We start from the raw sequence: 27,371 nt of genomic DNA on the forward strand, positions 1-27,371 counted from the left end.
GCACCACCCAGAAAATTGTTGGAAATGTACATTTTGGGCTCCTCCTGAGGCTGGCTGTGGTTTTCTTTGTTGGTTGGCTTTGGGGGGGGGATGGACAGAGGGAGAGGGAGAGGGAATCCTAAAGAGACTCTGGACCCACTGCAGAGCCGGAAGTGGCTCAATCTCACCACCCTGAGATCAGGAGCTCAGGAGCTGAGCTGAAATCACATCGGATGTTCCAGTCGGATGTTTAACTGACTGAGCCACCCAGGTGCCCTGAGGCTGGTTGTGCCCTGCAGATGACGAGCCCTGCAGGTGATGCTGACACACACTCTGGTTTGAGACCCGCTGATTTAGGGGAACACTGGTTTGAATAAACACTGGCTTCCTTCTTGTACGCTCTATTCCAACCTTCAATACACTAATGCCTACTGCGCCTCTTCAGGAAGGAAACAAAATATACCATTTTTTTGGCCAAATGTCTTTGGCCAGGGAGGCCCATTTTCATGGAGCATCCTCAGGGGATGCTGCTCTGAGAACCACACAGCAGGTGAGGCAGACAGAGCAGCATTTGTCAGGGCTGCCAAGAGCTACAGACGGCTCTGACCTGGCTCCCCGGGATTCATAAGGAGTGCTCGACAGACCCTTGAGATTAATTTTAAGCTCAGGCTCTCTGAGCTGTCATGTAACACCGAGATTTAAAAAAAAGAAAAATGCTGGCAGGCAATTGTCAAACCAACTCCCTCCAGCAAAGGCTAACCTCTCAAAACCTTGGGAAACCGGCAACGGATCTTTATGGAGTAGGGACCATTCTCTCCAGAAGGTGGCACTCCCTGCCGTAATAATTTTTAGTTTTTGGACGAAAAACCTCAAAGTTGGTGTGGGCTAACAGGACTGAAACTTCTGTTCCATGGTTTACCTAGATGGTTTCCTACAGAATCATGCTTCATGTCTGACCATTTTGGACAGTTAATTTTTTTTTTTTTGTTCCTCTGAGCCACTGAACCCTAAGATGTGGACGCTGATGGGTAGTGGCAGAGAAGAACATTCTAATTTGGGAGCATTTTCTAAAACACATGTGCTGTCAGCTATCTTTATTCCTTTCAGTGCAAAGGAAAACATTTAATGATTTACGAGCAATCAATGCGGCCGTTTAGTGAATCAGATTTGAGGTGGTTGATTGGCTTAGAGAAAAAAGGGAGTATGATCGTTTTTATTCATAGACAAATTTAACCCTGGCAGCTTTAAAAAAAAAGGGGGGGGGCTCGGGAAGCTCTGGGATTTCCCTAGGGAAGTCACAATTGGATGTTTCTTCCTTGGCGGGGGGGGGGGGGGGGGGGGGGGGGGAGGAGCAGCTTGACTTGCTTCTATTACGATTTTGATAAGGTTTAGCACATAAAAATACAGGACACCGAGTTACATATGAATTTCAAATAAATAATTTTTTAGGGTAAATATGTCCCACGCAATGTTTAAGACAAGCTTATAGTAAAAAACAAAATCATTGCTTTTTCATTTCAGATTCCAACCTAACTGGGCATCCTGCGTTTGACCTGGAAACCCTATTTTGGGATAATAGCCGCTTCCCCAGGGCTCGGCTTCTTTTTCCTTCTCTCTCCCACATTTCTGAGGAGACCCCGGGGTAGGAGTCGTGGCTGAAGCAGGACTTGGGACCATAGGCCATACCCATACATTTCTCATTTGTCCACAGGTCAGGTTTCTGCCCCAGGTTCTCAGAAAGAAGTTCTGAGGGAAGGCTGCTAACAGGCAGCAGTTTCTGGGCTGGCTACGAGAGAATTGCCCAGGGAGTTTAAAAATCTGCCCATCTCAGAGGTTTCCCATCCGGTAAACCAGGCTGGGGCCAGGGCACCTGCATTCCACGCTTTTGCAGGTGGTTCTAAGAAACCCTGCGGAGAAACAGTCGCACACACCAGTGCTTCTCAAGCTGTGCTGTGCGGATCATCCACCCCGAGACCCCGCACGGCGGCAGACCCTGGCTGAGCAGCCCTGCGGCCCCCGAACCTGCACCTGCAACGAGCCCCAGGTGATGCTGGGGCTCTGTGAGGACCACAGGTGGAGTGGCAAGATTTCCGAGATGACACGCTGGTTACTGTGGAAGCCCCAGAGCATTGCTCTGACTCTTTCGGAAACATCGCCTGCTAAGTTATCCCTTTCTTCCAGCCTCTCTTGTAGTTCAAGTTTTCTTAAAAGCCCCACCACCGAACATCTTTCCCCTGAGGTTCACAAAGGAATCCCATGTTGGCTTAACTGCAAAGCGAGCCACGCACGCTCTCGGAGGCTTCTCCTTGCTTTCAGCTTCCTGGGTGAGCATCATCTAATTACTTGGATGGTTCACCGGTTCACAGGTTCACAGCTCTGGAGGTGGGGGGGTGGGTGGGGGGTTAGAACTCACCAGAAGGGAAGCAAGGCTCTTTCGGATACACTCACTTACTTACACATGCTTCGTTTTCCACTTAACTTCCTAAATTTTCGTCCTGACACTTTGCAAAACTGGTTTGAAGAAGTGGGAAAGCACATTTTCGTTCCTTTAGCACCAGCACAATGGACCAACGTGGAAGGAAGGAAAGAGAAGACAAAACCCATCCAGAGCCCCCCCCAGAGAACCTTACCGGGGACTTCTTAATGTCCGAGACGGCGTAATTCCCTTGTGATGTCCACCTGGCAGAGTCAGTCAAAGACAGGCCGGTTCCGTAAAGGTTGATGCTAAAACGACCCTGCAATAAAATGTCCAATGAGAGAGATTTTTTTTTTTAGCCCACGTGATGTCCTAAGCAAAGGCCACACAACCAGAGGGACCTTGGAAAGGAGGACATTAATTAATTACGATAGCTACTAATTAATGAGAGTTTTTTTGGGGGGGAAGGGAGGGGAGCAGGTCTGGGCCAGGCCCCTGACATGCATCACCTCATGCATCCTCGAAAGAGCACTACGGACGGGGTTCTCTTTACAGATGGGGAAACTGAGGCCCAGCAGAGGTGATTAACTTCTGCAGGATACAGGGAGAGAGCCCAACTCACATTTTCCTGACTTCAAAGTCCTCGCTCTCAACCGGCGCCATCCTGCCTCCCTAACACAGCAATCCTGACGTTGCTCACAATTATCAGATTCCTTCGGGAACGAAATGCCACAGTGTAATTTTTCTAACAAGGTCCCGCTGCCAAGCTTCCCGGGCTGCGGCCCCCGCCGCGCCGAGCTCTGCGCGCACCGAGCACAGCGGGACGGGACTTCAAAGGAGAGGCGCGGTCTCCGCAACGGCCAGCAGAGGGCGCGCGCGGCCCGCTCTCCGCGGCCTGCAGGTGCGGTCTCCGCAAGGTCTCAGACCCCAAGCTGCGCGCTGCCGGGGTCCTTCCAACACAGGGGCTCGGGGTGGGGGTGGGGGTGGGGGTCCCGCGTGTATATCTAAGGAGACGCTGCAGCAGAGCAAGAGCTCTTGCTCTCCCCATCCGTCTCTGTCTCTCTCGTCTTCCCCAGCGACTCCACAAAAAGCACCTGAAAGTTGGCAGGTTCTGGATTTCAAATGCTCTGCACCAACCTGCTCCCGGGGAAGGCTTCCTCTCTTCCTCTCCCAGCCTCCCTCACACAATCCCGTGCTTTGTCAAAGCAGCCTTTAAATAAACCCAGGAGGAGGAGGAGGAGGAGGAGGAGGAGGGCTTGGGGGGGATGGGGAGGACTCCCAGCCAGCCAGAGCTAAGTCTAAGAATTTGGCTCTTCCCCACCCTGGGGATGAAATCCTGGACAGATGTTCTTTTTCTTTTTCTTTTTCTTTTTTTTTTAGTCTCTCAGAAACTCAGTTTGTCCATCTGTAAAATGGCAGATAATAACAGTAGCTGCCTCCGAGTACTGGAGGGAGGGGGAAGTGACATTAGCTCCACAGCGCACGTTTGGCACCTAGGAGAGACTCAGAAATATAGGTAGCAGGTGTTTTGTGTTGGTTGTCAGTCTGCAATAGAAGAGTAAGCTTGGTGAGGGGAGGGTTTGTATTAACCGTTGTATTAACAATGACCGGGCACTCGATAGATTCTCAATAAATATTCTGCCCTAGCTGGTCCACTGTGACTTTCAGGTGTACGCTGCAGGTGTCCTCTCCGTATCGGGGCCGTTAATATTTACTAAGTAGAGTTTAAAAACCCCTTTGAAGCCTCAGATTCTACACCTGTAACGTGGGGACAGATAAGATTCCAACTCACAGAAGTGATGCTGGGCAGTGTCTGGTCTAAGTTAGTGGCTCTCAGCAGGGGACGATTTTGCCCTCAGGGGAAATGTGGCAACATCTAGAGATACTTTGGTTGTCAAAACTGGCAGGTGTGTGTATGTGCACGTGCATGCATGGGTGTGTGCTACTAGCATCTGGTGGTAGAGACTAGAGATATCACTAAGTATCCTGCAATGCACAGCACAGTCCCCACAACAGACAATGATCCAGCCCAAAACATCATTAGTGCTGAAGTTCAGAAACTCTGGTGTAGAAGATGCATATTTCCTAGAATCCAGACTCTTCTACTTTTAGTGTGACCTCAGGCAAACATGGCTTAACCTGCCTGAGTCCATCTGTAAAATGGGTTAGGAACATCTGACCTGCAACTAGGAGGGAATTAGACAGAAGGCATGATGCACCTAACTCATACCCCGACAGAGTGTAGGTGACATCCTAAAACCATGTTTGGAAATTATTTTATGCCAGTGCGCTACAGACATTAGTGGCTGTTACGTCAGTCAAGTAGCCTCAATAAGTGTCCAAGATAGTGGCTGTGCTGACGCCCAAAGCCTCCTCAGGCACGAACCTCTCCGAGCTGCACCATCGCCGGTCCCGACGGCCACCTCCTCACCTCACTGTCCTGCCTGCCCTGAGGCGAGCGTCACACTGTTCATAACGTCAGACCACATCACTGCCCAGGATCTCACTCTTCCCCCCACCCCCGCCCAGCTCCATCCTGCTTCCTAGGCAGATGGCCTGTCCCCTCCACACAGCAGAAGAAGAGATGGGATCTGCTATGACCTGAAGGTTCTCCGAAAGTCCAGGCCACTGATCTGGCTTCTAGCCCAAGAACGCCCCCAGCTGATCCTGGGGGTCCAGTGTCTGAGCACGCTCCACACGCACGTCTAGCTAGACCTGCTCTCTCAGAGCAGGTGATACACCTCATGGGACAGGTCTTCTTCCTCATTCTCTTGCCACCTCTCCCAGCGCAGCGCTCCTACATTTTCTGCCGATAAGGACCTCCTTAAGTTGAGGCCCCCCGGAGCAATAAAGACTTACTGTCCTCTTAGCTCCAGGTGGGACAGCTTTGCCCCTACATGTCTCATCTTCAGGGGGTAGAGGGCCTGGGAGGGACAGCCACTACCTCCTCTTGCTGACTTAAGAGGGTAAGAGTAATTCAGAGCTTTGCGTACACTCAAGGATCCAGAGAGATCTGCAAAAGATGTGCCTGAGACAGAGAGAGGTTTTGTTCCTTGGACAGAAGAGAAGGCTGCCGAGTCTTGTCTGCAAGTGGTGTCAGGGAGATGCATCTGCCAGCATTGATTTGCACTCAGACACCTTGGGATCAAATCCGGCCTCTCCTGAGCACTGAGACCCACTGTGTGGGTCTGGGCAAGCTCCCCAACCTCTCTGTGACTCCATTTTCTCACCTGAAAAGGGGGGGCGTTCTCACAGGTCGCTGTGGGGATTACATGCTATACTGACTTAGAAATGCTGGGCAAAGTCCACAATCTAGTAAACACTCAACAAATGTGACCAATACCAGCACCAATCACAATAATGCTACATCCCCAGAGATCAGAATAGAAAAGCCACGTTCTGGCTGTATTTTCAGGTGAGGGCTCTTGGGGAACCCACTCTTATTGCTAAATAAATCCCCAAAGCAACAGTGTGGACGAGGAGGAAGGAACAGATTGGTAAACAGAACGCCTCTCTGCTTTGACTTCTGTGCAATCATTAGGTCAGGGGATGAGCCATCTGCTCCAGAGCACCCCGCACCAGTGTGCTTCTCCAGACCCTTGCCTGGAAAACCGATCCTGCCTCACTCACGGCTTTCATACACACGTAGCTGGTGCTCAATACGTTGTCTCGTTGTCTCAGGAATTGAATTCTGAGAGTGCCCGATACGGTTTGAAGAATGGACTAGGAAAAATATAAATTAGCTTCTCACTGGCTTTGGGTTTTCTCATTTAGCAACTGCTACAGGGTTGGGATTTAGCAAATCAATAAGTTCATTTGTCTCCGAATTATTAAAAGAAATGAATGCAAATTACCTTTCATTTACTTAAACTTCCCCTAAGATGCGCATAGAGAAACCAGAAAATCCTCAGAAAAAGGCAGGACAGGGCTAATATATTTAGCTGTTAAAATGCAACCCATAGCAATGGGGTGTTTAAAGTCATGAGCTGCTCTAAAGAAACAGCACTTCAAAAGTTTTCAATTCCTGGGTAATAGAGGAGAGGCCCCCTTTTACCATTATGCCCTCTGTTTATTTTCTTTCTCCCTGAGAGCTTCCTTTTCACTTCTCTAAAATGTTTAGCATTGCTTTCTGAAGCTGGGGGCTGAGAAAACACTTTGTTAAAAGAAAATTCAGATGTGTTTGTCTTTGGATGGTCTCTGTGGTTGGGCGTAAATCCATCCTGGGGAGACAGTGCTTGGGATTCCAAATGCATCTCCCAGTCCCAGTCCCCAGACTTTCGGAGGCCCGGAGGCAAAGTGGGAGATTCCTGATCCAGAGTTTAGCAACAGCCTTGTGAAGACCCCATGTGAACCAGAGCAAGGACAAGGGGCTAAGTTCTCCTGCCCTTGATCAGATCACCGAATTCCTTATCTCTTCTCAGGGCAGAAGCTTCCTGCAAAGACCGATGCCTGTTTGCAAAATTTGCAAAATTGGCACCGGGCTGATGATTAGGCCGGCATGTTTCAAAAGGCAAGTTAAAACTCGCCACACCTCTAACAAGGCAAGACAGCGTGGTAGCGTAGTTGGGCAAGGCCACTACTTTAGCAACTCTGCCGAAGAAGGAATCCAGTAGGCGATGATAAACTTGCACTTCTTTGTCCGAACACTGCACAAGGTTTATACATCTAAAGTAAGGATACGAGTTTTTTCTGTGCCATAAAATGTTTAGAATTTTTAATGGCTGACAGTGGCATGTTGACAGGAGCCCACCTATGCTGGCCTTTGCGAGCGGGCTATGTGCATCTCTGCTGGATGCTCCGTTTAGTGACAACACGTGTCACTGGCCTGACATCAGTTCCTGGGATGAGGTGGGGGTGGGGCGGAAGGAGCATATTTACACCTTGGAAGTTGGCAGACACTATGAAGCTGGGCTTTTTATTTTCTAAAAGAGCCTGTCAGGAAACCTAAACCAGCATGTCACTGACTGGGGGATATTCATTTTATCAACCATCATCATTTGTTTAAGCAAGCCCCTGCCATCCGACATCTAATTGACTTCTAAATTTTCACCATCATGATAGGTGCATTTTGCTGAATGCTGAAGTTGGACATGGAACTCTGACCGGTTCCTTGGGAGACACTAGGAATTACTAGATTAGTAGCTCTGAGCACTGTGGAGACTCTTTCGACGCAGGTGGGCACATGGCCCTCCAGAGCAGCTGTTGTGACTGCCTTCCCTGGAGCAGATGCAGCTAAGGGTCCCCCCGGGGACAGGGTGGGATGTGGGTCTTGGTCAGGGGAGCCCTCAGCACATACCTGTGGGCACTTGGCAGCACTGTAGCAGTCTCCAGCTGTGGCAAAAGGGACAGGGTGCCCTTCGCTTGTCCTGGCAAACTGTAAGTCAGTGGCTGTGCGGTTTTGGAGAAAGGGAGTGGAAAGTGAAAGATAAAAACATCCAGAAGGGACAGGACAGTCACAGGGAGGCAGAAGGGAAGAAGTGTAGTAAGAAAAGAGTAAGAGGGAGTAGGAGAGAAAAAAAAAATCCAAAGTATCATTAGTGAGCAAATGGATCCAGATGTTCACTTGCTTTGTCCCCATTATACTTGTGGTTCCAAAAGCCTCATTCCCTGGGTTTTATCTGAAGTCTCTTCACAGAATGGAACCCAAAAGCAGGGGGTTTAAGATGACTTTGGAATCGACTCTCATATAAATAAACATGTGCATCACCTTGAATAAGTGTACATCCTTGGATGATTGTGACTCTCCTGTATACCCCGCTTTCCAGGCTTAAGGGTAGGAGGAAATAAGCCACAAAAGCATTTCCAACTATTTAGGAGTTATTCCCCGAGGCTTCATCTGTCCTCCCCTGGCCTATGCACGGTTATTGCCAAAATGTGGAGCAATTAGAACCCACATCTTGAAAGTATTAATGGCAGTTTCTCAAGTTTGGGGCTGACTTGTAGCTTAAAAAAAAGAAAAGAAAAAGCCAATAAAAACAATGCTTGTGTTCTTAACCCTCTTTGTAGCTCCTGAGAGCAGCCCTACAAATGGGGAGCCCAGATCAGGAGTCCAAGTGAGAATCCCACAAAAGCTGTCGCTTGTGGAATGGGAGGGAGGCAGAGGCAGCTTTCGACCTTTCTGCTCTCTGTCTGCCTTTCGGGAACAGCAAAAGGCCTTAATCTTCCTGCAGTTCCCCACGCCCCAGTGGGAGGGAAATCTGCGTTCCTGGTCCTGCAGAGCTTAAAGGGGCCCTTGCAGCTTCAGCGCAGAGACGTCCTGGGTCTTAGCTCGAGTGTTTTTCTTTCTTTTTTTTTCTTTACTTTTCTTTCTTTTTATTATTTTTTTTAAATTTTTTATTGGTGTTCAATTTGCCAACATATAGAATAACACCCAGTGCTCATCCCATCAAGTGCCCCCCTGGACTGGGTGTCGAGTGTTTTTCTAAGCAAGAAACTGCAGGCTCTGCCCTCAGCCCCGCGGCAGGCTCGCTGAAGGCAATAAAAAGTATCTTGGTACAAATCAAGCTTAATCTACCTCAAGAGGAAAGCAGTGCAACATTATGGGAGCAATGTTAATGAGGAAAAATTAATTATTCATTATTTCTGTTTCTCCTCCATTCAAGGGAACCTGTCTGGGTAGTTGAGCTGCCTGGAACCATGCCTGTGATTAATGCCGCCCCCCTACCCGCCCCCCAAAAATGCAGTGCTGGCTGGGGTATGCAATCGGTTCACACAGGTAAGTCTGCGTACCGCTCTTCTCCCCGAAAATCGAGGGTCAAAAGTAGGGCATGTGTCCTCGCATGTGCGTACCCTGTGCAGGGGGTGCCCGGCTCGGGGACAGATGGTTGCACAGGAGTCTCTTAGCTTTGAGGTTTGTATCTGCTCTTCCTTCTCCCTTAGAAGCTTCCTTCCACCCTTCCGCTCCCCACACCGATACCCCGTGCCCAGCCAACTCTGACGGGACCTTCAGCTCTCAGGTTCGGTGTCCCATCCTGGGGGAGGCTGCCCAGACGCCCCGCAGTGCCCTGGTGCCCTCTAGAAGCATCCATCTACTCCGTTCCTCCTGTGTCCCCCAGGCCGACAGAGCTCCGGCCCGAGGCGAGGCACCCTCCCGGGCCTGGGGTGTCGCGGGAAGAGAATGGGGCACACCCCACCCACCCACCCACCCACCCTTACACAGTGGGGACCGGGGTTGTCACCACTGGACGGCAGGTGGCCCAGAGCCTCATCCCCCTGCCAGTGTGCAGTGTGCAGTCTGCTGGCCGGATGCAGAGACTCCTGAACACAGTCCTCCCCGCCCTCCGCCTGCCCCCCTCCACCCTGGAATGTTCCACTGGACTTACTTATGATCTGCATAGTGTTTAAGTCTATCCTGATTTTCTGGAAGCTGGAAAACCCAGCTGCCGTGTAGTCCTTCCGACACTGGCAGTCGTCCCGTCGGGTCCCGTTGTAGGGACACTCGGTTGGGTTGTGCAACCTGCATTACAGAGAGAATGTTCTGGTAAGATTGGGAAGGTATTTCGAGGGCTCCGAAGGTGTCTGTGTGCATCTGGATCCGAGCTCTCCTACCTGTGCCCATACACCTCGGAGAAATTCTCTGAGTCGCCATGGACCAGGGTAATGTACTCTTTGGGGTGGTCAGACTGCATCCCTGCACAGAATATCTGGAAGAGAGGCCAGAAATAACCAATGAGGAGCAGCTCAGCAATGAGACGATGAGGCCCAGGGCCACTCACCCTCAAATCATTCTAGAAATAATGACTGATGGCCAATGTTCACCTTTAGGAGCTTTCCTTTGATGAGCAGGAAATATTCACCATCTTCACTGGTACCTTTCAGTCTCTTTACCTCCTTGCAGTTTTGGGGTAACTCACCTAGAAAGCATGAAACACAAAAATGGAGCGTCACGCTCCAAGACGTCCACCATCTGCCAATGGAGTGAATATACTGTTCACGCTCGCCCTGTTTTGTTTAAAAAGTGGGGAAACAGTTTCTTTAAAAGAAGTTCTTTCCCTTTTTTGGGGGTAAATGTTTATTTTTTCCTTCAGTTTTTGGAGAGGTAACTGACATGTAACACTGTATATGGGGTTTACAATGTTCAGCATAATGACTTGACTTCCATACGCTGTGAATAATTACAATAAGTTACCACCCATCATTTCATAGATGTACAAAAGAGAAGACAAAAATGGTTTTTCTTCCCTTTAGATGAGAAATCTTAGCGACTTTCCAATGTACCATACAACCATGTTAACTAGAGGCATCATGCTGCGCGTTACATCCCCAGGACTTATTTATCTTATAAATTCTCTGTTTCCAAAAGGGGTAGGCCAATAGACAAAGAAACAAAGAAACCCTGTTCTGCATGCCCCAGAAAGATGGCTTCCGCTGGCCAACTTACAGTTATAGATATTGTGACACGTTTTCCTTTCTTCTGGCTTCAAATCTGCAGAACATAAGTGGCTGGGCTGGTCCTCATTGGTTAAACATTGCACAGATCTGTGTGTCACTCCCACGCCACAAGACACCGAGCACTACAAGGCAGATCAGAGTCAGTGATGCAGCTACTGAACCTGCGAGGCGAGGGCTCTGGGGGTGTGGACCTCACGGCCTGGGGCATGTCTAAAGTGCCATTTCAGAGCCCAGGCTGCTGAAAACTCACAGTGGATATGTGCGGAACACTTATGGTAGACCAGTCTCTGCGCTAAGCATGGTACCTACACATTTACACATACATATACCTTATGTACATATTTATTTGTATGTAAGGTATCCGCACATAATATGATATTATACACGACATATATATATTTTCTCATTTAAGCCTCATAAAAATTCTCTGAGATAGACCACCATTCTTTTATTTTTAAAGGGGGAAGTTGGGGCCAAATGTCAAGAAATTTGTTCAAGGTCATGGTGGAGCCAGGAATTAAAACCCTAACCACTTTCAACTGATCCCATTCTTCATCTCATCACTTTCCAACACTAAGAACCTATGAGTCTGGAGCTGGGGGCGTGGCAATGTTCCAGGCTCATTAATAATATCCCTAATGTAACAAAATATTCCTGCTTAAAATTTAAATATTCTCAATTTAAATTTAAGTTATTCTCACTTATTATACCCCTAATGCAACAAATACTCCTGTTAAAGAGGAACTAGAATATATTGACTTCTTAACAGCAGAAGCAATAGCTAACTCTTCTGTCTCTCTAAGTGATGGAGTTCTAGGGGCTTGTTTTAAAAAAGTACTGTGTGGTAGGGGCATCTGAGTGGCTCAGTGGTTGAGCATCCTCCTTTGGCTCAGGGCATGATCCCGGGGTCCTGGGATCGAATCCCACATCCAGCTCCCTGCAGGGAGCCTGATTCTCCCACTGCCTATGTCTCTGCCTCTCTCTGTGTGTGTCTCTCATGAATAAATAAATAAAATATTTTTAAAAAAAAGCACTGTAGCTTGAAATTTGCTATCGTAATCTGAGAGCTGTTTACATATGAACTCATTTCTTCTTCACCACCACCCATTCTGCAGATGAGGAAACTGAGATCCAAAAGTGTTGTATTCAACTGGGAAGTAGCAGAACCAGGATTCACAGTGAGGCTGTCTGGTTTCGGAGCCCGGGCCCTACCCACCCAAGCCATCCTGCCAAATGAGTTCTTCCCATTAGCTCATTTCAAGATGCAAATTCCAGTTTCTTCCCATCATCTCTCCTGGGAGAGGACTCACTTTGGATGGGTCAGGCAGGACGCGTGTAAAGTGAAGTTTGGGAACCCAACGCTTTCCGATTTGATAACCAAATGGTCTACTTACGCTCCCCCAGTTGCCGACTCTCCAGGTGGCTGAGACAGGGCACTCCCTCAGGTAGCAGGGGTGGACGCTGGGGGGCTGAGTGCCCGGGCAGTTGATGGTGGTTTGGTAGCTGTACTCATAATTCTCCTTCCCAGAGTAAATCTCGCTACAGGAGACGAGCCTTTGTTTGTAGCCCTTTCCACAGGTCACCGAGCACTGGGAAGACAAGGGTTAGGGGGAGAGGCTGGAGCAGCGCCTGGGGGCAGCCCACAATAGGCCCCTGACCTCCACATCCAAAGCTGACCCCAGACAACACTGCAGAAAGCTCTCACTTTATTAGCTCCTTTATGTACTTCAAGTGGCAGGCCCCTAAGCATGCAGGAACCGTGCAACCCGAAACAACACCTTTGGGGATCTGGTGCTTCCACTACATCTTCTCAGCCCTCACTATAGGTGGGGGCGCCTTGGGCCCCTTCTTTGGATTTAAGGGGAGAAAGGCAGCAGGGCTCCAGCTGTCCCTGGCTCCATTTACAGGATCCCCAGCCTGACTGCAGGCTTTTCCAAACCTACCATGACCATACCAAAGACATGACCACAGGGGGATGGCAGGAGGGTCACAGCCCACCTGAGCTACGTGTGAAACCCAAGCACTTAGCCAAGAAGGGACTCAGGGACAGCTTTCCTTTCTGGCTCCACGCGCTATGCTTTCCTGTCTGCCCTCCACTCAATCACCTTCTCTCTTCTCTCTCCCTGCCCGTACATCTTCACTGAAATGTCACCTTTCTCCCCTATTATCTCTCTTTCTCTGTCTAACCAGACCAGGCGATCAGTTCACCTTTTTACCATAATAACATGGCATTTAAAAATACACAAGCAATACAGAAAAGCAGAGAGAACACACATCTTGCTAGTGTCCAAGATCCTTCCCGTGATGGGACATCTAATTGGTTATTGATGCAATTTTCAGAAATGTTCAACCTCTCAAGCTAAGTGTTTTATATAATATGTTTAAAGGCTGACACTGAAGTATGGGGATTTAGTGTTGATGGTATTTTTAGACAATGTCATCAAATAACTGGCCATCTCCTGTGAAGGTGTTATGTAAAATTAAGCAAGAGGATCAGGACTCTTGAGACCAAATGCTGTTTGAGGCGGCCTAGATGAACCCCCAGGACAGCCCCAGCAAGTGGTGTGTTAATGCTTTTTGTGAGGTGAGGGACCACAGCACCCATCAGCTCTCAGCAGCTATGAAGAGCCGTAGTGTCATTCTTTCCTAACATCTCCTGAGCTGTTGCTTTAAGCCACATGGCTTTCTTCTCCTATAACTGTTCTAGGGAGAAGACGCCCCTTGAAGAGGTCCTGCTGGAGGGACATAGAGCATCCCTGGGCTCTCCTTTTCAACTGGCTCGAGACCTGGAAGTGTCCTGCACACCTTTCTTCTTTCTTTGGCTGCTGCTGTTCAAATACCTGAAGAGCCAGCAGATGCCAGGCCAGGGGAGGGCAAAGCTAGTCTGAAGTATTTCATGTGGAGTAGATGGCCCACAAATGCTGTCTGTCCAGGTTGGGAGGGAGGAGGGAGGTGGGGAAGCTCTTACTCTGGACTCTCCATGCCTTGGGGTCATATGCTTGCTTTATCATGAGAATACAGTACTTTCCTAATTTGAAAAGAACTGTAAAGCAGGATGAAATAATAAGAATGGGCACTCCTTGCCTTGGTGATACACTTCAGGCCGGAGCAGAGAAATATAGGCATCAGCCACGGGGGATAGGGATGGGTCCTCTCTCCCCATGTGGCCCAGGCTTCCCCATTTTCAAGTAGAGCTCAGAACAAAGCACACGGTTTGCCAGGTAACAGAGGTACCAGAGACAACACATGGCTTGCTGTGGCTCTTGCATTTTACAAGAAGCTTTTCTAGAGGGATTTCTGGTGCATTGCCTTTGGTAAGGCCCTATCTCCAGCCCTCTCAACTTTGCCTGTAAATTTGCAGAGTTTCCAATCTATGATACAGTTGAGTATTTGCAGAAATATGGAAGCCTTTTTTGCTTTGTTTTGTTTTGTTTTGTTTTGATCTTCTCTAAATCTCATCTGTTGGGGGTTAAGATTACAGTTGAAATAAAGCTATAGGAGTGACATGACACAGTCTTAGAGATCAAAATACTTTTAGCAGAATAATAACAACACGCAAAAGATTGGCTAAGTTGAAGATGCCAGTGTTTGAAGCGTGAAAGGTGTAGAAACTCCAGAGACATGGATGACCAAGAATAGGCCAGAAGCTAACTTAGAAGAGGCCTCCAGGAGGCAGAGAGAGACAGGGGCCTGAGGAGGGAGAGAGGCAGAAAGGCAGGCTTTCCCCACCTACCCAACTGCAAGCCTGATGGGGTAGCCCTGAGAACCAGAAGCTATAGATCATGCCTGACATGGAACCAGGAGAGGTGAATCGAAGAGAAGAGAGGAGCCCTCCTCAGACACCTTCTTCCTCCCATCCCTGTGATATGAATGGGTTGGAACTTATGTCTCCAATCCAAAGTCAAGGACTACTTTGAAGAACCATCTGGACTCCCTGGGTTCCTGGTTAGCCAATGGGAAATCTATTTCCTAATGACTTGGATCATGTCTCCCCTCCTATCTTTAAGAGCACACCAAGAACATGCAGAGTTGGGGTAAAGAGGGTTTCTCAGCCTTATCACCACTGCTAGCTGGGCCAGATAGCTGTGTGTGTGTGTGTGTGTGTGTGTGTGTGTGTGTGTGTGTGTGTGTGGCAGGCAAGGGAGGGGCTGTCCCACATACGGTAGGATGTTTAGAAGCATCCTGGACTTCTACGTACTAGATACCAGTAGCATCCCACTTCTCCCAGTTGTCTGGGAGACCAAAAATGTCTCCAGACATTGCCAGATGTCCCCTGAATGGGGAAGGGGAGGTAAAATCATTGGAGTTAAGAGAAGGATGGGGACACACAGAAAGGACTTAACGCCAGTGACGGTGCAAAACAATTCAACGCCCGACATACATTTCATCTACTTGCAGATATTCTTCCTATTAAAATGTGAAATTGCACCCTGTTAAACTTAAAAGAGGGGGTCCAGTGACAAAAAGCATATTGTCTAAAACTTTTCAGCACCTTTCCTATGAGCCCAGGTAACTTCACCTCTAATTCCTTTTTGGGCAAATGACAACTGGTTTGGATGTTACAGATCTTTCAGTCTTTGAAAATGTTATGAGGCTTGAAAATAATACAATCATGCCATTTATTACCATTGGCATATCAATAATTGCAAGTTTCTGGGTTAGGCACCATGGACACAAGGAGAGAAGAATAAATGGATTCCTTGAATATCATGGAAAATAATTTTCTTCCTCTGGATCAGAAGTTGTTCAACAAGCAACCGATATCTGGCCCACGAAAGTGTTTGGTTTGCCCCACACAACATTTCAAATAAAAGGTTTGAGTCCCCATTTTAAAGTTAGGAGATCTCGGGGATCCCTGGGTGGCGCAGCGGCTTAGTGCCTGCCTTTGGCCCAGGGCGCGATCCTGGAGACCCGGGATCGAATCCCACATCAGGCTCCCGGTGCATGGAGCCTGCTTCTCCCTCTGCCTGTGTCTCTGCCTCTCTCTCTCTCTGTGACTATCATAAATAAATAAAAATTAAAAAAAAATAAAGTTAGGAGATCTCACATAAAAGTTCCGATTTCTGTCCCTTCTTGAAAAATCAGGTCTGGTAACACTGGATGCACATTTCTGCATGGTGCCCGCCAGAGAGGAAGAGAGCCTGCTCCCTTCACACAGAATGTGTTAGACTGTCAGGGTCCCCATCATTCCCTGCTGTCTCCCTGACACTGACAGCATCCTCTTACCTTGACTCTCTTTAGACACTGACAGGCATTGTAGGAACTTGCAGGCCCTGTGATCATCCTCCCGCCTTATCATCCAACAGGGCACCAAAGTGAATCACAGAAGTGGGAAGAATGAGAGACCATCTCAGGCGCCCTCCCACCTTGGACACAGCGGGCTCTAGCCCTGGAAGGCAGACTGGCAGGTGGGTGCAAGCCTCCCCCCTTCCTGCCCTTGCCGTCGCTGACCTGAAGGTGGTAACAGAAGCCCTGGGACGTACCTCTGACCATTCTCCTGTGATCCAGACATACTCGCAAGGTTGCAAACTGCAGCTCTCACGGTCCTCAGGCCGCTTGCTCAGGTCGCAGTGTATGCCATGAACCTCACTGCCTTTGTCCGCATCCACGCACACCACCTTGCGGTACCTGGAGCCCTCTCCGCACGTCTTGCTGCACTGTTTGCGACAGACAAGATGGGTGTTTATGTGGGAAAGTCATAAATGGCTTATTATGTGCTGTTACTGTAGAGATTAATTTTCCTGTCTATATACCCATTAGGACTGTGCGGCCTCGGAGGGCAGGAACGATCAGAGAACTCACTGCTTTACCCCACTGAGCCCCAACACTGCTCCAGGCACAGTGATGAGTGTTTGATACGTGGCTACCGGAATGAAAGGATGAAAGCCTGAGTGAATGGATTTCAAGTGTGGAAAGGACCTTGGGGCCGTGATGATTTTCCTCACTCGGACCCTGAATCTCTTTAAAACTTACAGTGAAATAGTTATCAAACTGGCATCTAAATCCCTATAGAGCCAGGAAAGCTGTCACCTGTTCATCGTACTACTGAACATATCACTTTGCACACTGCAGTCTCTGGTCCTAGTTGATCATTCCAGGGAAGCATGAAGGACACATTTCATTTCTCCCAAGTCATCCCCCTGCGGAGACTTGACAGGCTTTGCTTTGTTGTGACCCCTGACTGCCTTTTCTTCTCCAGGGCGGATTTTTCTCATCCTTTGTTCACTCAGGAAATATTCACCAAGTTCCCAGTGTCAGGCCCTGGGATGCATCCTAGGTCAACAAGAATGGACATGCACAGCACGGCCCCTGCTCTCAGAGAGAGGAGCTTCTATTTTGGTAGCAAAGACAGACAATGAGGAGGTAGACAGCTAGGTAGTGAGATTTAATGAGTCCTATGATCTCCATTTTTCAGGTAGAAAAACTTAAGACTTAGCCTACATGCCCCGTCCTAGATCAAACATCTCTTTTTGAGGTAGATGGGACTCACGTTTTTATGCCCATAAACCATGTTGGGAATATAGATCAAGCAGTAGGTTCTGTTCTAGGACCATTTCTATGTTGTCCACAAGTTCTTTATCTCTCACTTTAACCAACAGCAAACCAAACCCTTCCTTTGAAGTTTAACCTAGTTATCTGCGTTGCTAAAGGTTTCCCAGAACCTGTCCTATCTAAAGCATCTGTATCACACAGCATTTCAAGACTCTAAACCATCTTAGAAAAGCACAGCGAGCTAATCCAGGGGCCCCTGTTTCCTTTCTAACAGGGATTACACCCTCTGTGGTCCTTCGGCCTTATCTAAGTCACTGACAACTGAGAGTTGTTGTTGGCATGATTATCTTTAAAACTTTCTCTTTTCAGTATTTGGGAAGACCCACGGACCCCCACCTGTCTTTTTCTTTCCTCACACCTCCTTCCCTTTTATTCCCTGCCGTGTCCTCAAGGCATTTCAGTTTGGGATCCAGTCTGACTCAGAAATGTCTTTCCAGATACACCTTGTTCCTTTTTTTTTTTTTTTGATAGTAAAATACACATAACATTTACTATCTCAACCATTTTAAAGTGGACAATTCAGTGGCATTTAATCAAATCATCCATAATGTTGTACAATCATCATCACTATGTGGTTCCAGAACATTTTCGTCACTCTAAAAGGAGACCTGGTACCCATTTGGCAGTCACTCCTCACTTCCCCAACCACCAGCCTGCAGCAACTACCAATCTGCTTTCTGCCTCTATGCGCTTGCCTGTTCCGGCTATTTTAGATAAATGGAATCATACAACACCTGGCCTTTTACCATTGGCTTCTTCATTTAGCCCTGTGTTTCCAAGGTTCATCCACAGGGCTCCATTCTTGTCTATAGCTGAATAATCATCTGTTGTATGGCTACACTGCATTTTGTCCCTTCAAATGAAAATGGACATTGGGTGGTTCCCATCTTCTGGCTATGGTGACTGGTGCTGCCATGAACATGCATACTCAAGTCTGAACATACAATTTTATTTTATTTTTTATTTTTTAAAGATTATACTTATATATGCATGAGAGACACAGAGAGAGGCAGAGACACAGGCAGAGGGAGGAGAAGCAGGCTCCATGCAGGAGCCCGATGTGGGACTTGATCCCAGAACTCTGGGCTCACGTCCTGAGCCGAAGGTCAACGTTCAACTGCTGAGCCACATCCAATTTTAATTCTCTTGGGTATGGGGCACCTGGGTGGCATAGCTGGTTAAGCACCTGCCTTCAGTTTCAGGTCATGATCTCGGGATTCTAGGATCGAGCCCCACATTGGGCTCCCTGCTCAGTGGGGAGTCTGCTTCTCCCCCTCCCTCTGTACCACCCCTGCCCCCATCACTTGTGTGTACAAATGTGCTCTCTCTCTCTCTCTCTCTCAAATAAATACAATCTTTCAAAAATCAATCAATCAATCAAACTCTTGGGTATACCCCAGCAATAGAAATCCTGGATCATGTGGTATGCCCTGTGTCTTTTGTGGGTCACTTTGTTCTTTCAGAAACTAAGAGATATGTGATATGTCCTGGTAGCCCTTTATTATCTGCAAACTTAACTCATAGTTTCTTTCTTTCATTCTTTCTTTTTTTTTTTTTTTTAAACTCATAGTTTCTGCTGGAAGCAAACTTCAGTTTCTAGAATGTGGAGTCATTCAAATTTTTCTAAGGCTACAAATATGAATTGAAAGCTCTTCAGAGTATGGGGAAAGGAGGGAAACTGAGTGGGAAAAAATTAGAGAGGAAGACAAACCATGAGAGACTCCTAACTCTGGGAAACAAAGAGTTGTGGAAGAGGAGGTAGGTGAGGAGATAGGGTAACTGGGTGGCAGGTACTAAGGAGGACACTTGATGGGATGAGCACTGAATGTTATACCATATATTGGCAAACTGAATTTAAATAAAATATTTTTAAAAGAGAAAGAAAGAAAGCTCTGAGGTGAGGTTGAGGAGCAAATCACTTCAAAGATCCTAGCTGAGCCCTAGCCTGGGGTTTTCCATGCCCCTGGACTATGCTGGATTCTATTGTGAAGTAATGACACTTTGTTTATTCATTAAAAAAAAGCCAAAGGAGTTACAGAGCCACTGAATGTGAAAAAAATAAAACAAAAACGTGGTTAATCTGTGATGTGTAGATAAATGCAAAAGAAATACTTAACTGCCCTCAGAAAAGGTAATTCTTTAGAAGAGCAGGACCTAGGTGACTCAGATCCTGATGACTGAACAGCACAAACTGGACTAAACCTTCCAAGCGTGTTCTCATTTTCACTCATCCCTAGGGCTGCAATCTGTGTCAATAAGTAACAATTTAGAGCAGAAATGCCAACTTTCCTAGACCCCTGTTGGCTTTTTATGTGGCTCTGCCTTGGTCTTTAAGAAAGGTTAACTACCATAAGAGGGAGTTGGGGAACCTTACCTCTGAACATACCTTTAAGAAAAATTAAGATAAGTAAATAAGTGACTTTTCCAGCGCTTTGGGGTTATTCAACAGCAGCTCCGAAAGTCACCTGGCAAGGCTCTTCTCCTGGGGTCCTAACTAGGGCATGGGGGCTGGGTGAGCAGAAAGCAAGCCCACCCAAGCTACTGAATTTTACCAGCTTTTGGTAAGATCACCGCCCTCCCCGCCCCCCCCCCCCCCCAGGATTAAGCGTTCTTTCCTCTGTCCTAGACTATGACCTAGAATGTTCTAAAAACAGCAGAAAGTTCAACTAGTCTCATTTTAATTTCCAAAAGATTTTCTCAATTCTGCTTGCAGCTTTGAGAAAAAAACTATACACCAAGTGTATAAGTAACACCACCAGCCTCCTTGAATTTTAGCGCACACTGTAATTCGGGAAGTCAGTGGTCACAGGGCCAGCCTAAATTGGGTAGCTTGCTCAATGTCCCGCAGGCTACATATGCCTTTAAATGTACTGAAATTAACAGGAGGAAAATACCTGTCCAAATTTGAAAGTTAAGAAGACCTAAAATAATCTTTTAAGGTACTATTTTATTTAGCCAGGTAGGTTGGCCACAGGATAATGGTCTAAAAAGAGTCATTTAATGCAATGCGTAGAAACTGCCTTTCCTGGCATACCTGGGTGGCTCAGTGGTTGAGTGTCTGCCTTTGGTTCAGGGTGTGATCCCAGGGTCCAGGATCAAGTCCTGCATTGGGCTCCCCACAGGGAGCCTGCTTCTCCCTCTGCCTGTGTCTCTGACTCTCTCTCTGTGTCTTTCATGAATAAATAAATAAAATCTTAAAAAAAAAAAAAAAAAAAGAAACTGCCTTTCCTAAAAGATGGTAATGAAGCTGCTTTAATTTAAACTTTTTTTGGTCAGATGTCCTAATCATGGGTAGAAAAAAATCACTTCACATATTCACATGCTCTACCTTTAAAGACTGTTGATTTTCTTCAAGTATAAAATAAGATCTAGTGTGAGACTACCATTATGAGTTAGTGTGTGGACAGGCTAGTCACACAACAAGTGGAGACTCTGACAGCAGTCTTCTGCATGTGCTCTGTAGAGGTTTTATGTGATAAGGAACAGTAATTACATATCCATAGATTTCACAAATGCTTTAAATTAAAAAAAGAAAAACCAGTCTTCCTATTACCAAAGGGTTCTTTCTCAAAGCTCATATTAAAGTCAGGTCTGTGGAGTTTGGGCACTCTTGCCTTCAGATGGAATATTTGCAGGGGAAAAAGGCAGAAGTAATACTATGGAGACGGTCATGCTCTGTTATGAAATCCATGTCTGCTCATGCAGCCACATGAGGCAATCCTAAGTGGTGAATGTCAGTGGTCACCAGGTGGCCAGCTGTCCTGATACATGGACAACTGGGTGGGAGTAGCAGCCACCTGGGTGACATAACAGAGAGAGCACGTGAATAGAAAGAGGTCAGGGCTGTATCTCAGCACCTAGCACAAAAGTTGGCCCATTAAAAATATTGGTTGAATGAATGAATAACTTTAAAGGGATCAAATGTCTCCATAAACAAGCCTGGATATTTTTCTCTTCTCCACTTGTTTTGCCCTCCACCTACAAGTCGAGGCTCTACTCCTATGGTACCATGAAGGCACATGATGCTCCTTCTCTGCCCCACAGATGCCAGGCCTTGCAACAAAGGAGTTCCCTTTGCTTCATCACCACCAAGACTGCCCCAACAATAGGGCTTATTGTCAACCAACTGAACCAAGATTTCATTTTTTGAAGGGAATGGGAAGCTCATCCAGGAAAGGGAATCGTACTTTATGACAACTTTGCCAGAAGAGGCTAGATAAGCCATTAAAAAGGAAATAAAATAATTCACCATAGATGAATGCTGACATGGGAGATGATAGCACATAAAGATTCAGAGGATGTGTTCCAGAAGTCAGGCTTTCAGGCTTTAAATCTCAATCTCATTACTTACAAAAATGTATGAACTTGGATGAATTAACCTATCTAAGCCTCAAGTTTCCTCATCTTTAAGTGGGGAAAAAATTTTAATTACTTCATTAGAGAGTTATGGAAAAGTTAAATGAGGTCCTCCATATAAATATACTCAACACAGTACTTGGTGCATAGCTTAATAAACAATAATATGTATTATTTTTATTATCAGTGTTGGCCACTATCCTACGTGAGTCTGGAGGATGCCACTCATATTGTAGCCTATGGGAATAGTACCCCTTGAGTTGTGCAGTGTACAATTTGTGTGACTGCATAGAACATTCCTGATGATCATGCTATCATGGGTATGCAGAACTTGTGCTCCTCACAGCGGACACCTGGAATATTTCTCAGAATGAGGTGCCATTTACTATTTACATGCCTATCATGAAATGCATCTTGCCAACAAACAAGTGGGTTTTAATAATTCACAAGGGGGAGACGGGATGAGCACTGGGTGTTATTCTGTATATTGGCAAATTGAACACCAATAAAAAATAAATTTATTAATAAACAAATAAAAATTAAAAAATAAAAACAAAACAAAACAAAATAATTCACAAGGGGGAAACAAAAGAGAAAAGTGCACACTCAAAAAGCAAACAAGAGCTCAGAAGTGGTTGCCAAGAACTGCCAAGAAGAGAATTTCCTGTATTGGGGTAGGCGGCCTCCAGCACACCCCATCCAGTGGGCCTTGGCTGTGAGGCTAGGCCTTGGCATCTTCACTGACATCAGCTCAAGGTGTCCCTGATGGAAGGGAAGAAAGTCAAGATGCATGTCTGTGCAAAGTGGGTCTCAGGAAGATGATAGCAGAGTGAGTGGGTGGGTGCAGGGGTGGTAAGAAGAGAGGAGGGTGAGCACTGTGACCCAGGAGGATCTGAAGGGTGCTATTCTACCCAATTTGCTGTTTAACAAGGATACCTTTGATCATGAAATTAGGGACAATGAACAATTATACCAGGTCTTTACTAGGCATAAATAAGAACTGCCTACAGGCAATCAGGACCAGGGATCTGACCCTGCTAAGGTGATTGCCCGGCTGCTATCAACACTCTTGAGTCTTGTTGCTCTGAGGACATTCTACAAGGGCCACCAGCATGCTCTGCTGAGAAGGAACAAAGGCTTTTTGTTGGGTCTTGTCCCTCCTCCAGCCACCAATCCAGGGTCAAGTGAGGGCATCCCTTAGTGCTCTATCCTCTCTTATCACCCAGGCCCACCTTTCTCAAAGTTTGCACTTTGGCTGCAGGCAGGTGAGAAAGCATGGTTGCAGGAGGGTAACTATGAGAATCTACTCATTGCCTAAAGATTTTTTTGTCTTTGTGAAAATGGTTAACCTCTAACTTTTAAATATGGCCACAGGTCAGGCTACCCCTTTAGGTGTTCTGCTCTGTTGTGGAGCTTGATAGCAACATTTGAGCAAGGATTTTAAAAAATCCATCTTCATAGTGCATGCAAAGATGTACATTTCTAGGCATATTTTGTAAGATCAGAGAAGCGACCTCCTCTGTGCAGATTTGGCAAGGTCTCCGCTCTTTGGAATTCAGAAGGAATTATAAATGGGGCTGGCATTTCCCTGATTGGCTCTAGCATTTTCAAAAGTTGGCTAAAGCATGAGCAGTCAGCTTAGATTCATTTCGGAACACTCTCTTACTTTCTGTTCCTTGGAAGAGTTACACAGGGTTGAGTTTGGCACAAGATGAAGAGGGAGAGGGAGAAAGCAGGCAATGGTAGGTCAGAAACAAGACTACAAAGAGAATCAAGAGGTATCACTGAGGGGGGCAGAGGTCAGGGAGTCTTTTCTTCCTCCCATGTCTAATATTATCAATCCCCAAACCACACTATCGTCTCTAAATGTCTCAGGACAGCTCTGCATCGTTATTATTATCATTGCCATTCTACACCTGACAAGCCCAAGGATCAGAAAAACCAAGCCTCTGGCGTTCCCAATAACTTGTGTGGCTCAAGTGTAATTAATTTGAAATTTAACTACTTTAGCCATTCCTCCCCACCACTGCATGGTAGAAGCAAAAAAAAAAAAAAATGTATAGAAAGAAAACAAGCAAAAAATGTGAGTAGGCAGAGGGAATGAGAGTCCTAAAGAAAAGAGATGACTGTAAATAGTGGATCCAATCCACCAGGAGGGTGAAGGACAGGGCCAGAAGGCTGATCGCCACATGGGTTAACAATGTGGTTCTAAGAAAACAATCCCATTCAAAACTGCATCAAAAAGCATAAAACACCTATGGGTAAATTAAACCAAGGAGGTGTAAGACCTGAACATTGAAAGCTCTAAGACTGATAAAAGAAAGTGAAAATGATGCAAATAAATGAAAAGATATTCTGTTCTCATGGGCTAAAGAATTAGTATTGTGAAAATGTCCACATCACCCAAAGCAACCTACAGATTTAACGCAAACCCTATCAAAATTCCAAAGACATTTTTCACAGAAATAGAAGGAACAATCCTACAATTTGTATGGAACCACAAAAGACCCAGAATAGCTAAAGCAATCTTGAGAAAGAAGAACAAAGCTCAGGCATCACACTCCCTGATTTCAGACCATATTACGGAATCGTAGTAATTAAAACAGAATGGCACTGACATAAAAAAGGACACAAGATCATAGATCAATGAAACAGAATAGAGTTCAGAAACAAAGTCACACAGATATGGTTAATTAATTTACGACAAAGGAGGAAAGAATATACAATGAGGGAAAAGCTAGTCTCTTCCATAGTGTTGGGGAAAATGGACAGTCACATGCAAAAGAATGAAGCTGGACTCCTACCTTACACCACACACAGAAATTAACTCACAGTGGATCAAAGACCTGAACCTGAAAGATCTGAAAACATTCAACTCCTAGAAGAAAATATAGGGGGTAAGATCTTTGACATCAGTCTTGGTTATAATTATATTGAATGTGACACCAAGGGTAAAGGCATCAAAAGCAAAACAAGTGGGACTATATCAAATTAGAAATGGGCAAAGGACCTGAAGACATTTCTCAAAAGAAGACATACAAGTGGCCAACACATAGAGAAAAAGGTGCTCACCATTGATAATCACCAGGGAAATACACATCAAAATCACAATGAGATACCACTGCACACCTGCTAAAACAGCTATCAGTGAAAAAATAGCAAATGTTGGTGAGGGTCTGGAGAAAAGGGAACCCCTGCATACTGTGGGTGTGAATGTAAATCGGAACAGCCACTATGGAGAACAGTATGGAGATTCCTCGAAAAATTAAAAACAGAACTACCATATGATCTTGCCATTCCACTTCTGGGTATTTATCTGGAAGAAGTAAAATCACTAACTTGAAAAGATGTCTGTCCCTCCCCCCACCATGTTCACTGCAGCATTATTTATTATTTATTATTTATTATTATTTATTATTATGGAAGCAACTGAAGTGTCCTTTGATGGGTGAATGAATTAAAAAAAAGTGTATATAAAAAATGGAATTTAATAGCCATAAAAGGAAGGAAATCCTGCCATCTGTGACAATGTGGACGGATCTTGAGGGCTTTTGCTGAATGATAAATCATTCAGACAAAGAAAGACAAATATTCTAGGGATCCCTGGGTGGCGCAGCGGTTTGGCGCCTGCCTTTGGCCCAGGGCGCGATCCTGGAGACCCGGGATCGAATCCCATATCAGGCTCCTGGTGCATGGAGCCTGCTTCTCCCTCTGCCTATGTCTCTGCCTCTCTCTCTCTCTCTGTGACTATCATAAATAAATAAAAATTAAAAAAAAAAATTTAAAAAAAAAAAAAAAAAAAAAAAAAAGAAAGACAAATATTCTATGATTTCATTATATATGGAATCTTAAAAAAATCAAACACATATATAGAGAACAGATCGGCGGTTGCCAGAGGTGATGGGTAGGGGTTAGGTGATTAGGTGAAGGTGGTCAAAAGATACAAACTTCCAGTTATAAGAGAAATAAGTCACAGGGATAGAATATACAGCTTGGGGAGTATAATGTGAAAGCTGTCAAGAGAATAGATCTTAAAAGTTCTCACACTAGAAAAAAAAGCTGTTACTATGTGAGGTGATTGATGTTAACAAAATATAAGTTATTTTAAACAATAACTTACTGTGGTAATTATTTTATAATATATACATATATCAAATCACCATATTTTCATCTAAAATAAATACAACATTATATAACAATTATATCTCAATACACCTGGAAAAAATTAAAGTGGTGTTGCTATGAGCACTTATGTACTTTTTTTTTTTTTAATGCAGTGGTAGTATCTTGGAATGGTTCAAATTTAGGGTCAACTTTTGCTCCTTCTACTTGCTGGGCATGTGACACTTGGACAAGATGACATTGGCTCTCAGAACTCAGTTTCCTTGACTGTGAAATGGGATGATGATAGTGATAACCACTTTCCCTAGTGCTTCAAAGGATTAATTGAGGTGATGAACATACAACACTGAGCCCAGTGCCATGCACTGTTCAGCCCTGTTTTAAAAACCATTCCTGGTGGGAAATTCCTGCCTTATTATTCATATCTCTAAACCGTTTACAATATATACTTTTTATTTCATTCTAATGTCAGTGGACACAGTTTTGCTTTCTTATACTCTTTCCCCCCTTTCTACAATGTATTCTGTTCTGGAACTAGAGGTTCTTTCCTCCTTACCTTCCCTGGCCAGACTTTTCTCCCGGGACACACAGTGTTTTCTTTAACTAAACATTAACTTGGAGAGGAAGAAAAACAAGACTATCTATTTCTGCACCAACTGAGCTGTTTTTCAGATTCCATCATTTTTTTTTTTAATGTTAGAAATGCTTCACTTAATTAATCAGGGCTTCAAAAGAGTCCCTGTCTTCTACTTGACAGCCAAAGTCACGAAAGGAGACAAACACAGAGTAGGTCCTACCTGGACTCTGCCTTGCGGCTGTCTGAACTAATACAGAATGACCGGCTTTGGATATATATATTTAAAAATATTTCTTCTATTTCCCCCTCCTTTCATGAAAGATAGCTGTATGCATTTGGCCCACGGCCTGATACCGTTCTTCTGGAGGCAGCCAGACTTGGAACATTCAGGAACACAGACGTAGGAACTGCATAAAAAGGAGGAGCTCCCCCACCCTGGTCGGGGTGAACTGCTTGCTGTCTGACAGCAAACCTTCTGGGAAAGAGCCAGCCTTGTCACCGTGCTTGAAGTCATTTCAGGGTAACGGATGTGATGACTGCAAGGGGGTTGAGCGAAATGCCTGGCAGGTGCCCACTTCATGGCTCTACTTACTTCTTGCCATTCCTCTGCCCTCCAAGCATAGAGAGGACACGGTGGGGCTTGGCAGACGCGTTCCGACTCCGGTCTGGTGTACGGGTTGCACTCGGACTCTCTGGCTATTTTGTGTGCTCCCATCTGACAGCCCACGTTTCTCCGCCGTGTGCCTTGGCCGCAGGACACAGAGCACTGAGAAGAAAGACTCTGTAAGTGGGAGCTTTGGGTCATTTGGTGGGGAGGGTGTGTGTGTGTGTGTGTGTGTGTGTGTATGTGTGTGCATGTATGCATGTATGCGTGTGTGTGTGTGTGTGTGTGTGTGTGTGTGGCAGGGGTGGAGAGGGTCACAGTCATGGGGAATGCACTCCTAATCCAATGACTTTCACCACTATTACAAAGCTTTC

General features: G+C 46.0%; 1 protein-coding gene across 3 annotated transcripts in view; it reads right to left on the reverse strand.

The window, feature by feature from the left end:
• The window catches only part of ADAMTS9 (ADAM metallopeptidase with thrombospondin type 1 motif 9), a 161,590-nt gene that overhangs the window by 9,808 nt on the left and 124,411 nt on the right, over window positions 1–27,371 (reverse strand). For all 3 annotated transcript variants that reach the window (XM_041761923.1, XM_041761924.1, XM_041761922.1), the window contains 9 exons: window positions 26,986–27,159; window positions 16,270–16,443; window positions 12,181–12,375; window positions 10,776–10,908; window positions 10,154–10,248; window positions 9,944–10,038; window positions 9,718–9,851; window positions 7,692–7,783; window positions 2,610–2,714 (listed from right to left, as the gene is read on the reverse strand). In XM_041761923.1, the coding sequence (XP_041617857.1) occupies window positions 2,610–2,714; window positions 7,692–7,783; window positions 9,718–9,851; window positions 9,944–10,038; window positions 10,154–10,248; window positions 10,776–10,908; window positions 12,181–12,375; window positions 16,270–16,443; window positions 26,986–27,159 (1,197 nt within the window). The remainder of the gene's footprint in view (window positions 1–2,609; window positions 2,715–7,691; window positions 7,784–9,717; window positions 9,852–9,943; window positions 10,039–10,153; window positions 10,249–10,775; window positions 10,909–12,180; window positions 12,376–16,269; window positions 16,444–26,985; window positions 27,160–27,371) is intronic.

Source organism: Vulpes lagopus, chromosome 7, assembly GCF_018345385.1.
Source record: "Vulpes lagopus strain Blue_001 chromosome 7, ASM1834538v1, whole genome shotgun sequence".
NCBI classification, from domain to species: Eukaryota; Metazoa; Chordata; class Mammalia; order Carnivora; family Canidae; genus Vulpes; species Vulpes lagopus.